Source organism: Mauremys reevesii, linkage group 15 (genome assembly GCF_016161935.1).
Source record: "Mauremys reevesii isolate NIE-2019 linkage group 15, ASM1616193v1, whole genome shotgun sequence".
Classification (NCBI taxonomy): domain Eukaryota; kingdom Metazoa; phylum Chordata; order Testudines; family Geoemydidae; genus Mauremys; species Mauremys reevesii.
Genome location: NC_052637.1, coordinates 1710450 through 1731142, shown reverse-complemented (window position 1 = coordinate 1731142; position 20693 = coordinate 1710450). Strand labels below are relative to the sequence as shown.

The 20693-nt window shown below is 53.9% G+C and overlaps 3 protein-coding genes and 1 long non-coding RNA gene across 4 annotated transcripts; all 4 read left to right on the top strand.

The window, feature by feature from the left end:
• Positions 1 to 1328: 1328 nt before the first annotated feature.
• Positions 1329 to 2746, top strand: LOC120382939. The gene is made up of 3 exons (XR_005588278.1): positions 1329 to 1693; positions 1914 to 2001; positions 2696 to 2746. It is a non-coding gene; the product is annotated as an uncharacterized LOC120382939 (long non-coding RNA).
• A 22-nt stretch (positions 2747 to 2768) lies between these two features.
• On the top strand, positions 2769 to 19009 carry LOC120382896 (zinc finger protein 664-like). The gene is made up of 4 exons (XM_039500358.1): positions 2769 to 2822; positions 4107 to 4220; positions 4512 to 6792; positions 18650 to 19009. Exons 1-3 carry the CDS (start codon positions 2789 to 2791, stop codon positions 5786 to 5788), a joined length of 1425 nt encoding a protein of 474 aa, XP_039356292.1. The 5' UTR covers positions 2769 to 2788; the 3' UTR covers positions 5789 to 6792; positions 18650 to 19009.
• LOC120382930 (zinc finger protein 251-like) lies at positions 14297 to 16098 on the top strand. Its single transcript, XM_039500415.1, has 3 exons — positions 14297 to 14457; positions 15079 to 15192; positions 15814 to 16098. Exons 1-3 carry the CDS (start codon positions 14331 to 14333, stop codon positions 15855 to 15857), a joined length of 285 nt encoding a protein of 94 aa, XP_039356349.1. The 5' UTR covers positions 14297 to 14330; the 3' UTR covers positions 15858 to 16098.
• Positions 16155 to 18656, top strand: LOC120382907 (zinc finger protein 551-like). The gene has a single exon (XM_039500385.1). The coding sequence runs from the start codon at positions 16177 to 16179 to the stop codon at positions 17452 to 17454; it is 1278 nt and encodes a 425-aa protein (XP_039356319.1). The 5' UTR covers positions 16155 to 16176; the 3' UTR covers positions 17455 to 18656.
• Positions 19010 to 20693: the final 1684 nt, after the last annotated feature.

Here is a 20693-nt window from a genome sequence, read left to right as displayed (position 1 = left end):
TCCCTTATGCATCCAGGTCAGTTCCCCCACGTTGGTGCAAGAGGCAGATGTGGGGTTTGCTTGAGGGGACACTCACAGTGCAGGAGTTAAGGGTGTGGGAGGAGAATGTAGGGACTGGGGTGAGGGGGCACGCACAGTGCAGGGGTTAAGGGTGCAGGAGGAGAATGCAGGGACTGGGGTGAAGGGTGCATGCACAGAGCAGGGGTTAGGGGCACAGGAGAGGGAAGTGCTTGGAGTGAAGGGTGCATGCACAGAGCAGGGGTTGGTGTGAAGGGGGCACGGTGCAAGGTTTAGAGGCACAGGAGGGGAGTGCAGGTGTTGGGGTGAAGGGGGAATGCACAGAACAGGGGTTGGGGTGCAGGAGGGGGCAGGGGTTATGGTGAAGGGGGCACCGTGCAGGGTTGAGGGAACCGGTGCTGGAGGAACTGGGGTGGGTGTGATGGGGGCACCGTGCAGGGTTGAGGGGACAGGGGTTGGGGTAAAGCGAGTGCAGGGGTTGGGTTGCAGGAGGGGAGTGCAGGTGTTGGGGTGAAGGGGGAACGCACAAATGAGTGGTTAGGGGTACATGAGGGGGCAGGGGTTAGTGGGGAGTTTGGGGAGCCAATGGAGGGCACCAAATGTAGGTGTCATTGCCTGGGTGTCATTTTTCCGGTGTGCAAGGCAATGGGTGTAAGAGAAGCCGGACCCAGAGATGCTGCAGCGCGATCCCTTCAGCGCTAGGACCCAGGAGCAGCCGGGAGGCGGCTCCGGGCAGCGAGCGCTGGGCTCCGGCCCGGCCGCAGGAAGTGACTCGCAGCCGCTGCGGTGACTCTGGCTCCCAGGCTCCTGGCGAGATCCCCGAGCCCCGGGGGGCGGCTGGTGCTGGGAGCCCGGATCCCTGGCTGCAGCCGGGAGAGGGGAATCTCCAGCAGGGCCCTTCCCGCTGCTCCCCCCCAGGAGCCTCTCCCAGGGCAGAGCCCCCGGCCTGGCCCGGCCCCTGCCCCGGGGGGCCCCGCTCGGAGGGAAGGTGAGAGAGACCCGCCCCCCCCCGGCACCCCCGGGCTGCAGGGGGCGGAGGCTAAAGAGGTGCCGGGGGTGAGGGCAGGCGGGGGAGCGGGGTGGGGGCAGGAGGCGGGTGCGGGGCTGCGGGGGGCAGGCTGGTATGGGGGCGGGGGGGGCACTGAAGGGAAGATGGGGCGATGCGGGGGGATTGTGGGGCTGAGGGGAGCGAGGCTGGAATGGGGGGAGATGTGAGGGGGGGCACTGCGAGGGAAGGGGTGTGTGGGGAGACTGGCGGGGAAAAGGGGGGAGATGGGGAGGCGGGAGGGGGGAGATGCCCAGGCAGCTTCTCCGCCCCATGGGACACGACGGGAGAGGGCGGAGAGAAGCTTTTCTCCTGCTGGAACTGATCAAACCAGCTTTGGGAGTGATCAGGGACTAACCCCTCAGGGCGCAGAGATTACAAGGCAAAACCCAGCCCCCGCCCCCCCGCACCCTCCTCCAGTGCTGGTGGGGTTTGTGTCTCTTGGGGTTTGGGGGCTGCCCGAGGCCCTGGTCTGTTTTCCCTGCAGGATTCACATCTCAGCCACACCCGTGTCATACTGGAGTCACTGCTGGCTCTGGCAGAGGGGAGTGTGGATGGGCCACTGGGCTCAGCCTCTGCCTGCCTGTCCCTGGGGGCTGCTGCAGGAGCCCAGGGCAGCTCGTTCTTCAGGTGATGCCACCAGAGGGCTCCGGCTATTGCTAAGGGGGAGGGGTTTACACAGCAATGGGGGGAATCCCCCAAAGTGGCCCCTTTGATTTTGCACTTTTTTTAGTATTTGGCTCAGAGATGCCATTACTGGGAGGGTCTGAAGAGTCTGGGGGGAATCGGGGTGTGACATGGACTGAAGCCCCTTCTGTAACCTCCCCCATCACTCCTCTCCTCCCGACAGGCTGAGGAATCACGTCCACATTTTGCTCCAGATGGGACCATCTTCCAGAAGACAGGGAAGGGAAATGGCTGTGATGGAGCCAGCTCAGGTAGGGGATTTTCAGGGAGCTGCTGAGTGGGGGCAGGGAGGAGACAGCATGTGATAAACCTACTATTTTTCTGAGTAGGCCCATTGGTGGCGGGGGAGGGGACATTCCCCCATTTCTCAAACAGGATACAACCCCCTCGGCACGGCTGGGAACATTTTCCATGCTCCCAGTGCTGGAGTCTGAACCCATTAGCCTGGGGGGGTGGGTCTCAAACTGGAAGCTGGTTTGCCTGCTTCATTTATAGTGGTGGTCAATATATAAAAAAGTGTTTTTAATTTATAAGAGAGGTCGCATTTAGAGGCTGGCTATGTGAAAGGGGTCACCAGTAAAAAAGTTTAAGAGCCACTGCATTAGCCAGAGGCTGCTGTGAAATACGCAGGGAAGCTGTCAGGATTCCTGTCCCCGTCCCCAGCTCAGAGCTCTGCTTTCCGCTCAGCTCTGTGGCTGGCAGGCGTGTGGGAAATGAGAAGACCCTGCCCTGCTCCGTGTGCTGGGGGGCAGTAGGGGGGAACGGGGACAAGGAGCTCTCACCTTCTCCCCACCCCCTGAAGTCTCCTAGGTGCTCTGAGCAGGGTGGAGGTGGGATTCTGCTACTCTGGACCTCCCAGAGATTCACCTTTTTCTTTCTTTCCCATGACTAGCGGGATTGTGGCTGGGGCCGCAGGCGCTGAGTGGGGGACTCTTGTTGTTTCAGATGCCGGTGACCTTCGAGGAGGTGGCTGTGTATTTCACCCAGGGGCAGGGGGCTCTGCTGGACCCTGCTCAGAGAGCCCTCTACAGGGACGTCATGCAGGAGAACTACGAGACGGTGACCTCGCTGGGTAAGTGTCACGGAGTCCCCGGGCGATGCTCTGGAACTGCTCCCCACAAAGCCAGTCAGGACTTTGGGGAGCCTCCTCTCCCTTGGAGCAGACTGTCTTCAGGGCAAGAAGCTCACACGGCTTCACCTTCCTGGGTCTGACCTTGGAGCATTCAGCATATGCACCTCCGTGTGCTTCCCATGGCGAGTTCCCCCAGGTGGGGTCCTGGGGAAGCCAGAGGGTCCTTCACCCCCACTTCGCTTCGCAGTCAGACGACACTCTTAGCCAGCCAGTAAAATAGAGGTTTATTAGATGACAGGAACAAGATCTAAAACAGAGCTTGTAGGTACAGTGAACCCCTCAGCCGGGTCCATTTTGGGGCCCAGCAAGCCAAACAACCCTGTCTGCACTTACTTCCCATCCCCAGCCAGCCCCAAACTGAACCCCCCTCCAGCCCCTCCTTTCTGGCCTTTGTCTCTTTCCTGGGCCAGGAGGTCACCTCATCTCTTTGTTCACCTTTAGCTATCCCCTTGCAGGGGGGGGAAGGGCCCCAGCCATTTGTTGCCAGGATACAAAGTGTTGGCCATTTATGCACACTGGAGACTTAAGAAATGCATAGGGGAAACTGAGGCACCCACAGAGTATTCAGAGGAAACATTAGGAAAAGTCCCACTTCCTCACAGTAAGGGAGTCCTGTCTCCTCAGATACTAGAAGCCGTGGGGTCTGCGTATCTGAATCTGGTCAGGTTCTTCCCTGGTCAGTTAGATCAGAGGCGAGTGGGTTCCATAAATCACAGCTGCCATTTGAGAGAGACTTGCATCTGTGTGCCCTCTGCAGTCGGACATGGGTGTCAATACCCAATGGACAAGCTAAACCATCCCCACCCCTCCAGCTTTCAAAGGGGCATAAATCCAGCATTGTCCTGTCTGTGTTGTTTCTCGGCTGCACACACAATCCCTGTTCACCTCCCTCGTTGGGACTAGCTCCAGCCCAGGGGAGGGCTCTGGGCTCTGCAGGTTTAGAAAGAGGCAGGGGTTTAAGTGCAGAGCTGTGTGTGAGTCAACAAGGCCCCCAGCGCACAGATCCTGGGAACGCCTAGTGAGGGTGTAGTAATAATTCAACTCACCTCCCCAGACAACTTCCTCTGCGCAAGGGGGCTCAGTGACCATGTTCCTGTCATCTTGGATTCCATGTTGCTCCAGCAGAGCACAGGGACAGGTTCCACTCACAGGACGTCCTTTGTGACAAATACTCCACCAATGCCCTATGCATCTAGATCTGGTCTGATTTCACCCCCTGCGCAGGATTTCCCATTCCCAAACCTGAGCTGATCGCCCGGCTGGAACGAGGGGAAGAGCCATGGGTGCCCGATCTCCAGGCCTGCGACGAAAGAGAGATCCCAAGAGGCGCCCGCACAGGTGAGGACTGACACAGAAACCATCTGGGGAATGAAAGGAAAAGTTGAGAATCCCAAAATACAGCGGAACGCCCTCAGTTCTTCCTCGTTTCAGCCAGGGCAGGGCTGGAGTCAGCAGATATCGCTCCCACGTTTTCACCTATCCTGTGAGCTGCAGGAGTGTTTGGGTGAGAAGTGGAGGCAGAATCCAAATGCTCAGTCTTCACAGCGTTAGGGTGTTGGGTTTTCCATCTGTGTTATTCCTCTTTCTCCCCAGCACAATGACTCCTGTCTGGATTGTCTCTCCCAGCAGGTGCTGAGCGAGGGAGTGAGAACGTGGAGAGGAATCATCATGACAAAGTTCCTGGGGAAGTGGAACCACAGGGGACCTTTGTGGGAAGAGCTGAAGGGAATTTTTCCCAGTGTGTGGAACAGGGAGAAGCCTGGGGAAATGGGCACAGGTCACAGAAGCTGCTGGGAAACCACCCAAGGAAGAAAGTGGATGAATCTATTAACAGTGGGGGAGTAGACAAGGATCCCAGAGCGCAGCAGACAAATCCCAATGAAGAGACACCATGGCACTGCCGGCAGTGTGGGAAAGGATTCATTGTGAGATCACAGCTTGTGACACATCAGACAATCTATACTGGAGAGAAACCCCTTCAATGCTTGGACCGTAGCGAAAGTTTCAGTAACCGCTCAGATCTTAATACCCAGGGGGGAAGCCACACTGGAGAGAAGCCCATTCAGTGCCGGGAGTGCAGGAAATGTTTCAGTTCTAAGTCAGCACTAATTTCACATCAGGAAAGCCACACAGGAGAGAGACGCCATAAGTGCTTGGATTGTGTGAAAAGTTTCAAGCGACGGTCAGACTTTCTTAAACATCGGGTAATCCACACAGGAGAGAGACCCCATAAGTGCTTGGATTGTGGGAAAAGTTTCAAGCAGAGCTCACACGTTCGTAGACATCAGGCAACCCACACAGGAGAGAGACCTCACAAGTGCTTGGATTGTGGGACAAGTTTCAGGCAGAGGTCACACCTTCGTAGACATCAGGCAATCCATACAGGAGAGAGCCCTCATAAGTGCTTAGATTGTGGGAAAAGTTTCACACGGAGATCAGACCTTGTCAGTCATCAGGCAATCCACACAGGAGAGAGACCCCATAAGTGCCTGGACTGTGGGAAAAGTTTCAAGCGGAGATCAGACCTTGTTCATCACCGGGCAATCCACACAGGAGAGAGACCCCATAAATGCTTGGACTGTGGGAAAAGTTTCACAGGGAGGTCAAAGCTTGTTAAGCATCAGGCAATCCACACAGGAGAGAGACCCCATAAATGCTTCGACTGTGGGAAATACTTTATAACGACATCAGCGCTTATTAAACATCAGGCAATCCACACAGGACAGAGACCCCATAAGTGCTTGGACTGTGGGAAAAGTTTCATATGGAGGTCAGACCTTCTTAAACATCAGAAAATCCACACAGGAGAGAGACCCCATAAATGCTTGGACTGTGGGAAAAGTTTCAGAGAGAGATCACAGCTCAATAAACATGGTAGAATCCACACAGGATCTAAAGTTCTGTGACAAGTGACCAGAAAGGATTAAGCAGCTTGCATGTAACTGACTCAGCTCAAGCCTTGTTACACAACAAGCAAGCCACACAGGAGAGAGACTTTAAAGATGTTTGGCATGTCAGAAAAGCTTCAGTAACCGAGAATCCACATAGGTATGAAAGACCCTAGGAATAGTCTGACTGCAGAAAAAAATTCAATTTGACCTCACACCTCAGTGACTCACAGAGCAGAGAGGCCTTGAATATGGGGGAAGCTCCATTAGGTGCTCCCGGAGTATCAGCATCCAGAAATCCGCAGAGGGAAGAAACTTCTGAGATGTTCTCAGTGCAGAAAATGCTCCAAGTGGAGCTAACACCATGTTGGACTCCTCCACGAAGCAGGGGAATTCTCTCAGGGCCCTGACCAGGCCATAGTAACAACCCCATTTCCTCGTTCCCACACACATCAGGGGCATTTGGCTCCCAAGGATCCAGGTGCCCATCGCTGGGGTGAGGATCCAGCAGCAGCTGGTCAGTGACCCCTGCCTCTGCCTGGTCTAAGCAAACCCCAGACAGAGGAGGAGAAGCCCCGATCAGCCCCTCCTCCCTGCTGCAGCCCTGGCTGCTGAGCTGATGAGCCACAGGTGGGGAAGGGAGAGAGAGAAACTCCTCCGGCCGCTCCCTCTGCCTGGCTGAAGTTCCCGCCTCTCCCTTCCCCTCCCAGCCGAGATCCCCCTGCCATGGAGATGAGAAGAAGGACACTTGGGCCAGGCCCCACCATCACTCTAGACCCCTGTCTCCACCCCTCAATTTCCACCAGCCCCTGGACTGGGCTTTGGGGGAATCAAATATCCCCGGCCTGAATCCCTCATTGTGCTGGGCTCTGGGGGAATCAAATATTGAGACACCAGGGTTTGGGTTCTGGGGGGGAAACCGTGGATTGAATGGCTGGGGAGCAGGGGGAGCTGGGTGCTGGGACTATCGAGTGTTTGGGGCTCATGGGATAAGGGCAGAGGGAGAGCACAGGGGTAGAGAGGTGCTGTCTGAATGCAGACGGGCGGGGGCAGAGGGGCTGAGTGAAGAGAGGCCCCACCTCTGCCTCCGCACCATCAGCCTCTGAAGTTCTGGCTCTGCTAGGAGGTGTGGTGGGGATTAGCCAGCAGATATCTGTGACCCTCCACCAGATTTCCTAGTGTAAACTCACTCTGAGCATCTTATGTGCTCTGACCAGTGCTCCCTCGTCTTTTACATCCATGTGCGGAATGAATTTGGTTCTATGCACCAGGATGTGACACATCATCTCCATATTGGCGCACAGAAGAGAATTCATGTGGTGGGGGTGGGGCCAAGGGGTTCGGACAGTGGGAGGGGGCTCAGGGCTGGGCAGAGGGTTGGGTGTGGAGGGGTGAGGGCTCTGGCTAGGGCTGTGGGGTGGGGCTGGGAATGAGGGAATTGGGTTGCAGGCTGCGTTGGGGACAGGACTCTCCCCAGCCCACTCTCACCACAGCAACTCGGGGCCAGGTGAGAGGCACCTCTCCCCAGCGGTCGCAGCTCCTGTGGTCCTGGGCCGGGCTGAGGGAGGGGTTCCTCTCCCCAGCAGCTCCAGTGGATCCGGGCTAAGCCCTCAGAGGGGCCCCTCCCTGCCTGCGTCCACGGTCCTCGATAGGCTGCAGGGAACACAGTTTCTGACCCCCACCCCCTCCAATCTCTCATTAGCAGAGTGATTGCTAGTCCCTGAGTTCCCCCTTGGGGGCCAGACTTTCTCGTTCCCAGATAGTCTCGCGTTACACCAGGCCATGCCGGAAAGCATTTAGTGTTTGTACATTTTATCCCTTATGCACCAGAATTAACTAGAAAAGAAAAAAAAAGTGGGGGGACAGTAAAATGGGGTGTTTTAGCTTCTCTGCTATTTCAGGGTGATGGGATGAGTGTGAGAGATTCCCTCCTTCCCCTAAAAAAAGAATGAGGCGTTCTTGTGGCACCTTAGAAACGAACACCTATATTCGGGCTTAAGCTTTTTGTGGGCTAAAATCCACTTCAGATGCATAGAGTGGAACATACAGGAGGAAGATATATATACAGAGAACATGCAAAGATGGGGGTTGCCATACCAACTCTAAGAGGCTAGTCAATTAAGGTGAGCTATTAGGAGGAGAAAAAAAACGTTTGTAGTGATAATCAGGATGGCCCATTACAAACAGTTGACAAGGTGTGAGTAAAGTAGGGGAAACTGATAATAGCTCACCCGAGTTGATTAGTCTCACAGAGTTGGTACAGCAAGCTCCATCTTTTCATGGTGTGTGTGTGTGTGTTCCTACTGTATGCTCCACTCCATGCATCTGATGAAGTGCGTCATAGCCCACGAAAGCTTATGCCCAAATAAATTTGTTAGTCTCTAAGGTGCCACAAGGAGTCCTCGTTCTTTTTGTGGATACAGACTAATACGGCTCCCACTCTGAAACCTCCTTCCCCTGTCACTGTCACGCTCCACTCTCAACACAGCAGGCTCTGTCCCAGCCATGGAAAGTTTAACCTGTCTCCGTTCTATCCCTCCATCTCCCAAGGTGTCACTTACCACCCTGTCCCTGGCTCTCCATGCTTAGGAGTCACAGCTTTGATGTCTATGGTCTTGGGTCAGACTCCTGAGTGCTGGAGAAGGAAGTGTAACAGAACTCGAAAGTGGTCAGGGAAATCTCAGTGAACTTCAAAGCACAGTTTGATCTTCAGATTTTATAGCCCTGTTTCCATCTATTGGTAAAATTGCTTCCTGGCTTTTTCTAGGTTTAGTCCAGATCATTTGTAGATGGGAAGGACGTTTTGTCTTTCATTCTCTTTCTTTTATGATGATGATGCTAACACTTTTGTAACTCATACAGCTGAATAAGGAGGTGAGAAGTGAAGCCGGTTTAGCCACTTCAGAAGAAAATGGATACATTTCTTAAGAGTCTCTGAGATTTCACTTTATGAATGTGAAACCATTTTATAGTCCATCCTGGCCTGTGGGTTTTTCTCTCTTCGTTAAGGCCGTGAGGTCACATATTTGATATTAGTTTAGTTGGATAGGTTGTAGCTCAGATTTCCTGCAGATTTCAAGAGACAAATGGTCATTTGCACGAATCATCCTTTTTTAGATATTATTTTATTTTAATGTTTGTGTAACCCTTTGACGTGAGATTTTTGTGTGGTTTGAACAATGACAGTAATAATAATTGGAGATATACCAATCTCCTAAAACTGGAAGAAACCTTGAAAGGTCATCGAGTCCAGCCCCCTGCCTTCACTAGCAGGGCCAATTTTTGCCCCAGATCCCTAAGTGGCCCCCTCAACCCTGGGTTAGCAGGCCAATGCTCAAACCACTGAGCTATCCCTCTAGTGATCAGTGTCTCTCAGCATGAACACTGATGGTGAGAGCTAGGGTATGTCCAGACTACCCGGCATATCCGCAGGTAGCAATCAATTTTTCGGGGATCGATATATCGCGTTTCATCTTGATGCGATATATCGATCCCCGAACGCGCTCCCGTCGACTCTGGAACTCCACTGGACCGAGATCCACAAAAGAACAACTCTTTAAAACGGGACAACTTGGTTTTGCTGTGTTCCTAATAAGGAAATATTAATGAGGAAATGTGCTTATCTGTATATTGTTAAAAATCTATGTAAGCTTTTATTGTTTTCATCTTTGCAGAGCGGCTCGGTGCAGCTGTCTCTCCCCGCATGCTTGTATTACAATAAAGAAGCCTCAGGCTGTCTGATCCAAATGCAAGGCGTGGGTAATTTCCATGACACTGCCTGATCCCTGCAGAGATGTGCGATACCGTTGGGAGGGGGAGAAGTTGGGGGAACAGAGCTGGGAAACTGCTGGGTTTGCTCCTCCGAGCCTGATAGCTGATAGCTGAGGCTGAGAACTGTGAACTCGCTGCACTGGTACCAGCGAGGGAGGGACTCAACTTGGCCTGTGAGTGTCGTGTGAAGCTGCCCCTGAACTCTAAAGGTCCATGAACGACACCTCGGACAATGATAAGGGAGGCAGTAGCATCTCCCTATTCTTGAGATGCCAAACTTGGGCTGAGGCAAGAAGGGAGCCGGGGATGTCAGCAGACCTGGGCAGCCTTGAAGCCAGGCCAACCCCCATCACTAAGGCCAAAGGGAGATGAGGAACCTGACAGTCCACCTGGTCACCCCTTCCCCATCTACCTTATTGTCCTGTGTTGGGATGACAGACTCTTTGCCCCCCATGCTCACCACTTATGTATGGTTCTGATATATCGTGTACAACGTAGGTCATTGGAAAAGTCACAATCTGCCGTTGAAATGTGTGTAACACCAGTGCATGTAGAATGGTGAGATTTTACTGTATGTTTGTTGCTAGGGTGACCATATCCCAGCTGCCCAAAAAGAGGACACTGATGAAGGTTGGAGGTGAGCTAGAGCGGGTAGAGTGGTGGGTGCTGGAGGGGATGCGGTGAGGTGAGGTGTAGTGGTGCAGTTTCCCACTCTGGGAGAAGAGGGGTTAAAGCAGCCCTTGGGGAGGCTGTGCAAAGCCCAGCCAACGAGAGGAGGACTTGCGGAGAGAGCCATGAGTGTGCAGCTGATCCTTTGGAATCAGGAGAACCTTTAACTGGGGACTCTGATTTTAATGACCACTCATCCCTCTAAGCAATGCTTCCAGTGATGATACAAGGGACTGGAGTATCCGAGGGAATTGCTTCTCTGACTTTGTTAGCCAGAGTGATGACAAAGAAGTTCGCTTTTCGCTGTACCTTGTGAGTGAAGGACTACCTATCATGGGCTGTGCCTGCCCTTGGTCTCAGCAGTTCATCCTGAATCGGATACTCTCAGTAGTGTCCCACTAAAGCAAACCTTTACACCGCAGAAAGGGGGGGAACGGAGTTTGGGGCTCAGCCAGAGGGCTGTACCCCGAAGAGGACACTCGGCCAGGAGAGATGCGGATCTGGCTTCTGAAGACATGGAGTCAGCGAAGCAGTGACAGAGCGTGAGACACCACCAGAGGAGGGTGCCCTGCTGATGGGCTGAGATAATTCCCTGGACGTGCACTACAAACTCTGTGTGACCTGCTGGGCTGCCCCCCTCCACTTCCTCTTCCCCACAAAGAGTAAGGCAGGAACGTTTCCCCCCTCTTACCTCTGTGCATATTTATTGGTTTCTCCTAACGTTAGTTAGGATTCTAGGGGAAAGTGTCAGAGCGGCCACCAGCGAGAGTTCCTGGCCACACTCTGAGGCCACCAAATTTGGTCATGAGACCCCCTGGGCCAGATGCTCGTGATGGGCCCTTCTGACCATAGCGCCTGGGAGTGGAACAGGAGCCGGACCTATTGGCTACACTTGCATTTCAAAGCGCTGCCGCGGCAGCGCTTTGAAGCGCTAAGTGTAGTCAAAGCGCCAGCGCTGGGAGAAAACTCTCCCAGCGCTGTCCGTACTCCACTTCCCTGTGGGGAATAACGGACAGCGCTGGGGTTTTGACTACACTGGCGCTTTGTAGCGCCGCAATTTGCAGCGCTGCAGAGGGTGTGTTTTCACACCCTGCTGCAGCGCTGCAAATTTGTAAGTGCAGCGCGAACCCTTCAGCGCTAGGACCCAGGAGCAGCCGGGAGGCGGCTCCGAGCAGCGAGCGCTGGGCTCTGGCCCGGCCGCAGGAAGCGACTCGCAGCCGCTGCGGTGACTCTGGCTCCCAGGCTCCTGGCGAGATCCCCGGGGGCGGCTGGTGCTGGGAGCCCGGAGCCCTGGCTGCAGCCGGGAGAGGGGAATCTCCAGCAGGGCCATTCCCGCTGCTCCCCCCCAGGAGCCTCTCCCAGGGCAGAGCCCCCAGCCCGGCCCGGCCCCTGCCCCGGGGGCCCCGCTCGGAGGGAAGGTGAGAGAGACCCGCCCCCCCCGGCACCCCCGGGGTGCAGGGGGCGGAGGCTAAAGAGGTGCCGGGGGTGAGGGCAGGCGTGGGAGCGGGGTGGGAGCAGGAGGCGGGTGCGGGGCTGCGGGGGGGCAGGCTGGGATGGGGAGGTCCCAGTGTGTTATTGTCTAGGGTGACCAGACAGCAAGTGTGAAAAATCAGGACAGGAGGTGGGGGGTGATAGGAGCCTATATATGGAAAAGACCCAAAAATCGGGACCATCCCTATAAAATCGGGACATCTGGTCACCCTATGTATTGTCAGACACCCCCGTGCTGCTGGGGTCTGTGTCTCATGAGTTTTGGGGTCTGCCCGGGGCCCTGGTCTGTTTTTCCTGCAGGATTCAGTTCTCAGCCCCACCAGAGTCACTGCTGATTCTGGCCGGTAGGGAGAGTGGATGGGCCAATGGAATCAGCCTTTGTCTGCCTGTCCCTGGGGGCTGCTGCAGGAGTCCAGGGCAGCTCGTTCTTCAGGTGATGCCACCAGAGGGCTCCGGCTGTTCCTCAGAGAGAGGAGTTTACAGGGCAGTGCAGGGAAATCCCCAAAAGTGGCCCCTTCAGTTCTGCTCTTTTTCTAGCATTTGCCTCAGAGTTGCTGTTACTGGAAGGGTCTGAAGAGCCTCGGGGGAATGTGGAAGTGTGAAAAGGGGATTTGCAGCAGCCATCTTAGTGTTTTTAGGAGACAGAGCAGAAGACAGGCTGTGAGGGAAAATTTAGCCGGCCTTAAACTTTAGTCAAGGTCCTGAGTTTGGTCAAGCTTGCTTACAGGCCTTGAACTAAGATCCTGCTTGTTTCTGTGTACAAGGGGCAGAAGGAGTCAGAGTGGAAAAAATCCCCTCCCCAGGCTCGACCCAGGTCCACCAGAGCTGCTGGGGAGAGGAACCCCTCCCTCAGCCCGGCTCAGGACCACAGCAGCTGCCGTGGCTGGGGAGAGGTGCCTCTCACCCGGCCCCGAGCTGCTGCGGTGAGAGAGGGCTGGGGGGTGTCCTCTCCCCACCGCAGTCTGCACCCCAAAACCCTTGTAAGGGAAAATCCAGTGGCATCCAAACCTTATAGGCCCAAGCCTCATGTTGAGCTGCCAAGGTCAGCTCGCTGAAATGAGGGCACAGAGGAGGCAGTGGAAAGTATCCAACAATCCCCTAGCTAAAAACAATTGTGTCATATCCTTCACGGTCACCGTTTAACCACAAAAGGACAGACAGTAAATACCAGGAGAGGCCTGACATTGGAAGAATTTAAGTTTGCTCTAATTTATATTGATTTTGCAACATTTCTAGTAAGGAAATAACAAGAAAATGTCTGCAGCCTTGTGTAACGAGTTTGTGCTTTTAAGCTTTATAAGCCTGTCTGTAACCAGCTTCGGGGAGGCTGTTTCCAATAGCGGTCCACCCCTGTGCGCTGGTAATCAATCAAAGGCCTCAGGCTGTTCTGATCCAAACACAACGCCTGGTCGTTTTTCCACGACAAGGCTAACCCTAACCCTAACGTCACGAGATTTGTAGAAGTGGGGATTGTGCGAGGCGGATGGGGAAACGACATGGGAAGCTGTTTTCTAACCTTGCTTTCAGATAAGAATGGGAAGGAAAATGTATAACAAGATTCAGCTGTATCCGTTGATATATGTGAGGGGAACCTATAAATATGTGCTTTAAACTGTTGTACTGTGGAGCAGGGGCAGCTCTAGGAATCCGGACACCCCAAGCAGGCGTCATGCCGCAGGGGGCGGGCTGCCGGTCGCCAGTCCCGCAGCTCCGGTGGAGCTTCCACAGGCATGACTGCGGAAGGTCCACCGGAGCCGCCTTCTGCCCTGCTGGCAAAATGCCGCTCCAAGCACGCGCTTGGTGCGCTGGGGTCTGGAGCCGGCTCTGCTTTGGAGACCTGCCTAAGAAAGAGAACCCCCCCTCTCCGTAGGCTCCCCCTGCAATTGCTTGAAATAAACTGCCTCTGACTTGCTGCTAACAAACACAAGAGTGAAGACTCTGTTTCTTCCATGGGAATCTGCGGGTGACATGGACTGAAGCCCCTTCTGTAACCTCCCCCATTGCTCCTCTCGCCCCAACAGACTGAGGAATCACGTCCACATTTCGCTCCAGATCGTCCCGTCTTCCAGGAGACTGGGAAGGGAAATGGCTGTGATGGAGCCAGCTCAGGTAGGAGATTTTCAGGGAGCTATTGGGCGGGGTGAGGGAGAGGCAGAGAGGAGACAGGGTGTGAGAAACCTGCTGATTTTCTGAGTAGGCCCATTGGAGGCGGGGGAGGGGAGAGGGGACATTCCCCCATTTCTCAAACAGGATACAACCCCGTAGGCAGGCCTGGGAACATTTTCCAGACTCCCAGTGCTGGAGTCTGGACCCACTGGCCTGAGGCTGCTGTGAAATGCGCAGGGAAGCTGTTGGGATTCCTGTCCCTGTCCCCGGCTCAGAGCTCTGCTTCCCATGTCAGCCTGTGGCTGGCAGGCATGTGGGAAATAAGAAATCCCGGCCCTGCTCCGTCTTATGTGGGGGACAGGGAGCGCTCACCTTCTTCCCACCCTGAAGCCTCTGAGCTGGGTGGTGGTGGGATTCTGCCAGTCTGGCCCTCCCAGAGCTTCACATTTTTTTCTCTTTCCCGTGACTAGTGGGATTGTATCTGGGGCAGCAGGCGCTGAGTGGGGGACTCCTGTTGTTTCAGATGCCGGTGACCTTCGAGGAGGTGGCTGTGTATTTCACCCAGGGGCAGGGGGCTCTGCTGGACCCCGCTCAGAGAGCCCTCTACAGGGACGTCATGCAGGAGAACTACGAGATTGTGACCTCGCTGGGTAAGGGCTTCCCGTCCACTCTGTTATTAGAAGCCAGGGGACCTACGTATCTGAATGTGTTCAAGTTCTTCCTCAGTCAGTTACATTAGAGGTGAATGGGTTCCATAATGCACAGCTGCCATGTGAGAGAGACTTGCATCTCTGTGCCCTCTCCAGTGGAACATGGGTGTCAAAACCCAGTGGACAACCAAACCATCCACCCACGCCACCTTTCAAAGGGGCATAAATCCAGCATTGTCCTGTCTGTGTTGTTTCTTGGCTGCACACACAATCCTTGTTCACCTCCCTCGTTGGGACTAGCTCCAACCATGGGGAGGGCTCTGGGCTCTGCAGGTTTAGAAAGAGGCAGGGGTTTAAGTCCAGAGCCATGTGTGTGTCAACAAGGCCCCCAGCGCACAGATCCTGGGAACGCCTAGTGAGGGTGTAGTAATAATTCAACTCACCTCCCCAGACAATTTCCTCTGCGCAAGGGGGCCCAGTGACCATGTTCCCATCCTCTTGGATGCCACGTTCCTCCAGCAGAGCACAGGGACAGGTTCCACTCACGGAATGTCCTTAGTGACAAATACTCCACCAATGCTCCATGCACCCTGATCTGGTCTGATTTCACCCCCTGCGCAGGATTTCCCCTTGCCAAACCTGAGCTTATCGCCCGCCTGGAGCAAGGGGAAGAGCCGTGGGTGCCCGATCTCCAGGCCTGCGAGGAAAGAAGGCTTCCGAGTTGCCCCCATACAGGTGAGGACTGACACAGAAACCATCTAGGGAGGGAAGGAAAAAGTTGAGAATCCCCAAATATGGTGTGAATAAGCACGCCCTTTTCTTCCTCGTTTCTGCCAGGACAGGGCTGTAGTCAGCAAATATCGCTCATGACTTTCCACCCATCCTCTTAGCTGCAGGAGTTTCCTTCCCATTTCTCCTTCACTTTGAGTGTTTGGGTGGGATGTGGAGGCAGAATCCAATTGCTCAGTCTCTCTGTTGGGTTTTCCCTCGGTGCTATTCCTCTTTCTTCCCAGCACAATGACTCCTGTCTGGATTGTCTCTCTCCCAGCAGGTGCTGAGCGAGGGACTGAGAATGAGGAGGAGGAGAATCATAAGGAAGTTCCTGGAGAAGTGCAACCCCAGGCGACCTTTGTGGGAGGAGCTGAAGGGAAATGTTTCAGTCCAAAGTCAGCACAAAAATCACTTAATAAAAGCCATACAGGAGAGAGACCCCATAAGTGCTTGGACTGTGGGAAAAGTTTCATGCAAAGGTCACACCTTGTTAAACATCAGGCAATCCACACAGGAGTGGGACTCCATATGTGCTTGGATTGTGGGAAAAGTTTCATACGAAGGTCACAATTTGTTTATCATCAGGCAATCCACACAGGAGAGAGACCCCACAAGTGCATGGACTGTGAGAAAAGTTTCATAAGAAGGTCAACCCTTGTTCGACATCAGGCAATCCACACAGGAGAGAGACCCCATAAGTGCTTGGACTGTGGGAAAAGTTTCACACGAAGGTCAGAATTTGTTTATCATCAGGCAATCCACACAGGAGTGGGACTCCATATGTGCTTGGACTGTGGGAAAAGTTTCATACGGAGGTCACAGCTTGTTCAACATCAGGCACTCCACACAGGAGAGAGACCCCACAAGTGCTTGGACTGTGGGAAAAGTTTCATACGGAGGTCACAGCTTGTTCAACATCAGGCAATCCACACAGGAGTGGGACTCCATATGTGCTTGGACTGTGGGAAAAGTTTCATACGAAGGTCAGAATTTGTTTATCATCAGGCAATCCACACAGGAGAGAGACCCCACAAGTGCGTGGACTGTGAGAAAAGTTTCAGAAGAAGGTCAACCCTTGTTCGACATCAGGCAATCCACACAGGAGAGAGACCCCACAAGTGCTTGGACTGTGGGAAAAGTTTCACACGAAGGTCAGAATTTGTTTATCATCAGGCAATCCACACAGGAGTGGGACTCCATATGTGCTTGGACTGTGGGAAAAGTTTCATACGGAGGTCACAGCTTGTTCAACATCAGGCACTCCACACAGGAGAGAGACCCCACAAGTGCTTGGACTGTGGGAAAAGTTTCAAGCAAAGGTCCCACCTTGTTCAACATCAGGCAATCCACACAGGAGAGAGACCCCACAAGTGCTTGGACTGTGGGAAAAGTTTCATAAAAAGGTCAAACCTTGTTTGTCATCAGGCAATCCACACAGGAGTGGAACCTCACAAGTGCTTGGACTGTGGGAAAAGTTTCAAGCAAAGGTCCCAGCTTGTTCAACATCAGGCACTCCACACAGGAGAGAGACCCCACAAGTGCATGGACTGTGAGAAAAGTTTCAGAAGAAGGTCAACCCTTGTTCAACATCAGGCAATCCACACAGGAGAGAGACCCCATAAGTGCTTGGACTGTGGGAAAAGTTTCACACGAAGGTCAGAATTTGTTTATCATCAGGCAATCCACACAGGAGTGCGACCCCACAAGTGCGTGGACTGTGAGAAAAGTTTCAAAAGAAGGTCAACCCTTGTTCGACATCAGGCAATCCACACAGGAGAGAAACCCCATATGTGCTTGGACTGTGGGAAAAGTTTCAAGCAAAGGTCCCACCTTGTTCAACATCAGGCAATCCACACAGGAGAGAGACCTCACAGGTGTTCAGACTGTGGGAAAAGTTTCATACGAAGGTCAGACCTTGTTTGTCATCAGTCAGGCCACACAGGAGAGAGACCCCACAAGTGTGTGGACTGTGGGAAAAGTTTCATAAGAAGGTCAGACCTTGTTCGACATCAGGCAATCCACACAGGAGAGAGACCCCATAAGTGCTTGGACTGTGGGAAAAGTTTCATACGGAGGTCAGAACTTGTTTATCATCAGGCAATCCACACAGGAGAGAGACCTCACAAGTGTTCAGACTGTGGGAAAAGTTTCATACGGAGGTCACACCTTGTTCAACATCAGGCAGTCCACACAGGAGAGAGACCCCCACAGGTGCTTGCTCTGTAAGTAAACATTCAGACAGAGATCAGCCCTGGTTAAACACCAGAAAATCCACATAAGAGAGTGACTGTGTAAGTGCTTGGACTGGGGAAAAGTTTCACATGGAGATCAGACCTCGTTCAACGTGGGAGAATCCACACAGGAGAGAGACTCCACAAGTGCTTGGACTGTGGGAAAAGTTTCATAAAGAGATCACACCTCATTAAACATGAGAGAATCCACACAGGATCTAAACTTCTGTGACACATGACAAAAAGGGTTAAGCAGCTTCCATGTAATTGACTCAGATCAGGCCTTGTTACACATCAGGGAAAACTAAATCCTCAGTACCACTTCCAGGGCCGGCTCCAGGCATCAGACGAGGAAGCACGTGCCGGGGGCGGCACTTTTTGCTTGGGGTGGCAAAAAAAGCTTGAGCTGGCCCTGATCACTTCAAAGTAATCTTATTGAGAGCAGTAACAGTTCCTCAGTACCTCTCTGCATTTGATTTTGTTACAAAATCAATAAGTTCGGATGGCATGAGCCCCAGAGGGACAGACGGTTCCACGAGCAGTCCTCCTTCGATACCCCATTAGAGATTTCAGAAGGTCTCTTACCTCTTGATTGGCGCCTTGCGGTTTGAAGGGGAACAGTCCGCAGTAGCTGCCGCGGGCTCAGCCTGGCGTTACCATCCGAGTCACAGCATCAATAATTGTGGAAGAAAACAGAGTTTTTACTTTAAGGTTGGTTGTAACAAATCAGAGACAGTTTATTCTTAAGCAATTGCAAGAGGGGAACTGCACACCCGGGCAGGGAATCTCTCTTACTCCAGGTAGGGCTCCAAAGATAAGTAGATGGAGCAAGCCTTTCTACCTTTTTTTTTAATTGACAATAATGATTATACATGAACAACCTTGCCACTTGCTGAAACCAGAAAACTATATCTACATGAAGATCCATCAGCGAAAGACCACTCTGGCTCCACGCTGGAAAGGCCCTTATCAAGTCCTGCTGACTACCAACATCACTGTAAAATGCCAAGAACTGACTGCCTGGACCCGTGCTTCTCACTGCAAAAAGGCCTCTCCACCTCAAGAGCACTTTACGACTGATGATCAGCCTGTTTCTCCTTCTGGTGCCGCTGTTTTTTTTGGGCAGCAGGAAAAAAGGACAAGATAAAGTGCTAGTAACCTGTCCCTTGTCCACTGACAGGGGTAGAGAGGTGCTGGCTCTCTTCACTCAGCCCCTCTGCCCCCGCCCGTCTGCATGCAGACAGCACCACTGAGAGGGACTGGTTCCTACAGGGCCTTTTGTAGGAGGCCTGGAGACCCCACCTCTGCCTCCGCAGCATCAGCCTCTGAAGTTCTGGCTCCGCTAGGAGGTGTGGTGGGGATTAGCCAGCAGATCTCTGTGATCCTCCACCAGATTTCCTAGTGTAAACTCACTCTGAGCATCTTATGTGCTCTGACCAGTTCTCCCTCGTCTTTTACATCCATGTGCGGAATGAATTTGGTTCTATGCACCAGGATGTGACACATCATCTCCATATTGGCGCACAGAAGATAATTCATGTGGTGGTGGGGCAAGGGGTTCGGAGAGTGGGAGGGGGCTCAGGGCTGGGCAGAGGGTTTGTTGTGGAGGGGTGAGGGCTCTGGCTAGGCCTGTCGGGTGGGGCTGGGAATGAGGGAATTGGGTTGCAGGCTGCGTTGGGGACAGGACTCTCCCGAGCCCACTCTCACCACAGCAGCTCGGGGCCAGGTGAGAGCAGGGCCGGCTCTGGCTTTTTTGCCGCCCCAAGCAAAAAAAAAAGGGGGGGGGCCGCCGGAGTGGCAAAGCAGGGGAAAAAACCCCAAAACCCACAGCGCGGCCAGAGCGGCAAAGCGGGGTAGGGGGAACAAATAAACAGCGCGTCTGGAACGGCAAAGTGTGTGTGGGGGGAATGCAGCAAAGCCGGAGCAGCAAAGCAGGGGGGGGGGGAGGAACCAAAAACCCATGGTGCGGCCGGAGCGGTAAAGCAGGGTGGAGGGAACAAAAAAACGGTGCGGCTGAAACGGCAAAGCCGGGGGGGGAAGAAACCTGCAGCACAGCCGGAGCGGGAAAGCACGGGGGGAAAAAAAACCAAAAAACACTGCACGGCTGGAGCTGCAAAGCAGGTGAAAAAAAAACAACCTGCGGAGCGGCTGGAGCGGCAAAGCGGGGTGGGGGTGTGGGAACGGCGCGGCCGGCAAAGCAGGGGAAAAAACAAAACAAAACCCTCCAGGGCTGCCGGAGCCAGGGGACTCCCTCTGCTGCAGTGCACGCCTGGTCTAATGGGGAGGGAGCGGGGGCCAGAGAGAAGGGAGTGGCGAGGGCTTCAGCGGGGCGCTCACCCTGCGGCCTTGATCGCCGCGCCGCCTGCTGGGAGGGCTCTGCGCTGCTCCGGGCAGCGGGGAGGGAAGGACGCGGGCTGCCCTGCCGAGTTTGCTGCAGAGCGCTCCCCTCCTCCACACTGCCGCCCCCTACAGGGCGGCCAGAGCAGGAAACAACGTGCCGCCCTAGCCTTGGGCGTTGCCGCCCCGTAGAATCTGCCGCCCCAAGCAAGAGCTTGCTTGGCTGGTGCCTGGAGCCGGCCCTGGGTGAGAGGCACCTCTCCCCAGCCATTGCAGCTCCTGTGGTCCTGGGCCGGGCTGAGGGAGGGGTTCCTCTCCCCTGCAGCTCCAGTGGACCCGGGCTAAGCCTCCCTGCCTGCCTCTATGGCCGTGAATAGCCTGCAGTGCAGCTGCGTAGCCTGCAGGGAACACAGTTTCTGACCCCCCCCACCCCAATCTCCCGTTAGCAGAGTGATTGCTAGTCCCTGAGTTCCCCCTTGGGGGCCAGACTTTCTCCTTCCCAGATAGTCTCGCATTACACCAGGCCGTGCCGGAAAGCATTTAGTGTTTGTACATTTTATTCCTTATGCACCAGAACTAACTAGATGCTAAAAAAGTGGGGAGCAGGGACAGTAAAATGGGGTGTTTTAGCTTCTCTGCTATTTCAGGGTGATGGGATGAGTGTGAGAGATTCCCTCCTTCCCCTAAAGAAAGAATGAGGCGTTCTTGTGCCACCTTAGAAACGAACACCTTTATTTGGGCATAAGCTTTGGTGGGCTAAAACCCACTTCAGATGCATAGAGTGGAACATACAGGGGGAAGATATACATACAGAGAACATGAAAAGATGGGGGTTGCCACATCAACTCTGAGACTAGTCAATTAAAGTGAGCTATTAGGAGGAGAAAAAAAACGTTT